This window comes from Gavialis gangeticus, unplaced genomic scaffold (assembly GCF_001723915.1).
Source record: "Gavialis gangeticus isolate Ggan-Ray unplaced genomic scaffold, GavGan_comp1, whole genome shotgun sequence".
Taxonomy (NCBI): domain Eukaryota; kingdom Metazoa; phylum Chordata; order Crocodylia; family Gavialidae; genus Gavialis; species Gavialis gangeticus.
Window position 1 is genome coordinate 100,190,716 of NW_017729031.1, and position 3,178 is coordinate 100,193,893.

The 3,178-nt window shown below is 37.8% G+C and overlaps 1 protein-coding gene across 4 annotated transcripts in view; it reads right to left on the reverse strand.

Annotated features, from left to right (window-relative positions):
* PIKFYVE (phosphoinositide kinase, FYVE-type zinc finger containing) overlaps positions 1-3,178 on the reverse strand; it is a 120,075-nt gene that overhangs the window by 37,516 nt on the left and 79,381 nt on the right. For all 4 annotated transcript variants that reach the window (XM_019523447.1, XM_019523446.1, XM_019523445.1 and 1 more), the window contains 2 exons: positions 2,237-2,337; positions 1,103-1,174 (listed from right to left, as the gene is read on the reverse strand). In XM_019523447.1, coding sequence (XP_019378992.1) covers positions 1,103-1,174; positions 2,237-2,337 — 173 coding nt within the window. The remainder of the gene's footprint in view (positions 1-1,102; positions 1,175-2,236; positions 2,338-3,178) is intronic.

Consider the following 3,178-nt stretch of genomic DNA (forward strand, 5'->3'; position numbering starts at 1 on the left):
CCTGGTTAGAATATACTGGTTAGAATATATCATTTTACTTCCTTCTTTCTAGCCCCCAAATATTGTGCTGTGGCTTGCTTTTTTTTTTTAAAAATAGCTTAACAGAGTTCCTTATGTAATGTAGGATTCTAGCAATAGCCATCCATTTACCAAAATAAACCCCAAAAGGAACCGAACAAGTTTTGGCTACAAGGACTCAGGCGCACCTTCTATCCAGCAGTATGGTCCAAGGAAAGTGCATAATTTTTGTCCCTTATTGCAAGTCACTCAGCTTTATATGCTACCCTTCCCAAAAAAGGCTAATAAAATAAATTTACATCTTGGGTAGTTCTAGATATTCCCAAAACAGTTTAGCACCTAATTCTTTCATACAGCTGAAACAGTAGTTGAATAGACCACCATGTCTGTCTAAAGTCAATACACTTCAGAATTTTATATCAAAATTGGTAAAGATTAAGGTATTTACTTCCTGAAACTTCCCAACATCTTGGTAGTAGATTTTTCCTCCAAGGACTGTATGAGACAGGATCATAATTTCTGAAGAATACACATCAGGAGTAATTTCCCAACTCAAAATTCCCATCTTCTCCATAGCAACCAGTGGTGGCCTGAGCAGATCATGAGCAATGCAACTGAGTGCTTTTAAGCCCACAAACCTCAAACTTGGCCACACTGTGCCAAGCACTATAAAAATAAAGTCCAACAGAGGGACTGTTAGGCATCTGAGGCCATTACAATGTTTGTTAATTAAAAAAGAAAAAAAATGCAGCAATGACAGAACAAGTTGGTAGGAAGATGGGCTTGTAGGTTTTTTTTTTTGTTTTTTTGTTTTTTTTTTTTTGGTTTTTTTTTTTACTTATAAGAACTCTTACTGCTTTTACAGAAATATACTTGCAAAGAAGCTTGTTTATTAATCAAGCAAAACAGTAATTCTCCCCCTTAAAAAGGGGAAGGGACTAACCTCAGGCAAGCCATTTTTGACACAGGTTGTACATGGCTTCCTGAACATGTAAAAATGCACATAATGTGATTTGGCCATTCAAAGATCAACACACACTTAAAAGCGGTCATGCTGTTTGAGGGTGAAAAGAACAGATCTCACCTGAAACAATACCGTTCTAAAAAGACTCCTAGAGTGAGGTCATTCTTTCCATAGAACTCCATTGTCACAATCCTAAAGAAGAGACCAGAATTTAGAAAATAGGATAGCGTATTGTTTGCAAGCTGCCCAATGTGAAGTAGAATGGTCACCAGTCTAGACATTTATCTGATCAACCACCTCAAATATTCCTTGGAGACCCCAGACAAGAACTTCAATGCCTGGGTGCCTGATGCTGAAAATTTCAGCCATCCAATCCCTTAATACCTAAGGGGACTTTAAGGGGGAAAAAAAAAAGTGCCAAGCATCCAACATGTCTTCCAAGAGACTTTAAAGGAACTTTTAGTTCCTTCACAACTGTTGGGGACACAAAATAGACAGATGTTAAATATCTGCTTGGGAAAAAAAAACAAAAAAAAACAACCTCATTTTAGGCACCCCAAGCTGGAAGTTTTAACTAGTATCAACTATGTGCGTTTAGTTTTCCCTAGTGTATTCCTTAGTTTTGTACTGTAAGGACTGAATAAAACTAAACCCATAAAATCGTTATACCATTCTTTGTGTTGACTTCCATCCCTTATTCTATTTAACTAGTTATTAGATGTTAAACTTCTAATACCAATTCTTTGGCAAACCCTATTAGTGAACTGTAGTCTCAGAGATCCAAAGATTAACTGCTACATGTTTAAAGAAATAAACTATCCCATTATCCAAGTACAGCTGCTATTAATAATTACTGCAGTAGGTTTTCTAAACCTTGTTCTGGAGCCCTACTACTAAAATAGTTTTATAAGCTCCCACCTTTCCAAAAGATTGCCCGGATTTCCCTCAAACACGAGGTGACTGAACACTTACTCAAAAGAAGTGATTAGATCACCAACTTTCAAGTCACTTTGTTCTGGTTTAAGCCTTTGCAATGCATAAACAAAGCATGATGTCATTGCATGGGACCACCAAGTCATGAAATGCTTAACGTTGTGACAGGCAAATATGCCTTCCCAGAAGTCCTTAGTAAATGGGACAGAGGCATTAGCACCAATCAGAAAGGAGTGGGGGAATGCACACATACTCCCTCCTCACTCCCCCTTCCCCACTTCCACCACCGTCCCCCCCAAAATTAGCAAATTATTTTCATACCATGGACTAACACAGGCACTTGGAGCATTGCTGGACTGAGCAGAAGAGCTACTGAAAAGAACACAGAGCCTCTGATGGTTCACTGGACTCAGACAGTCCACCTGACAAGAGATAACCCATTAGCAAGTCATGGATATGGTTTCCTTCTGTGCATTTCGAAGAGGTACATAAAAATAAAACTTCAAATAAGTGAAACCAAACATCTTGCTAAAGTTAATCTTCTGAGGAAAATAAAAGTTATCCTAAAGCCCTCTCTAGACCTTTTGCATGAGTAATATTGAATATTAGTACATCTGAATAGCAACAGAAATTTTAAAAAGGGAGAGAAAACTCAAGCCATTTTAAAAAAAGGTGTGAAATGGGCTTTTAGTCCACAATACTTAATAAGCAGTATGCCCATACATTAACACTTGCAGCTCTCCACTAAAATAGGACATATTAACCCAAATGTACAAATCTCAGAGCATACAGAGTAGATTCTCATCCATTCCCTCCCCCCAGGCCCACCCATATACCACTTTGTGAACTGACAAACATAAGCAGCAGAACAAAAACAAATATAAAAATCTGCTGAAGAAACAGTCTATGGTAAAGAGATTTTTTTTGTGGTCATAGGGCAGATCAACAATCATTTACTAGTTTGACCCAGAATGAAGATGTTCTGCTTGCTACCACTTGTCATTAGCCACAGCTTGTATCACAAGAAAAGTCCAAAGATCAAATCTGGTCCTCTAGAGAAACTTTAGTTTGCTCCCCAGATTTGGCAGTCTGCCATGAAAACTGCTACCCAGAAAGCCTTTTTTTAGCTGGATAAAGTTATGAAGCATTTGCATTCCACCCTGCCCAAACTTTTTGCATGTATACAAGTAGATATCACATCTCTAGCTCCTGGTGTGCAACTGAGAGAGGCTATAATTATGTTTCTATTTTTTTTTTTTTTTT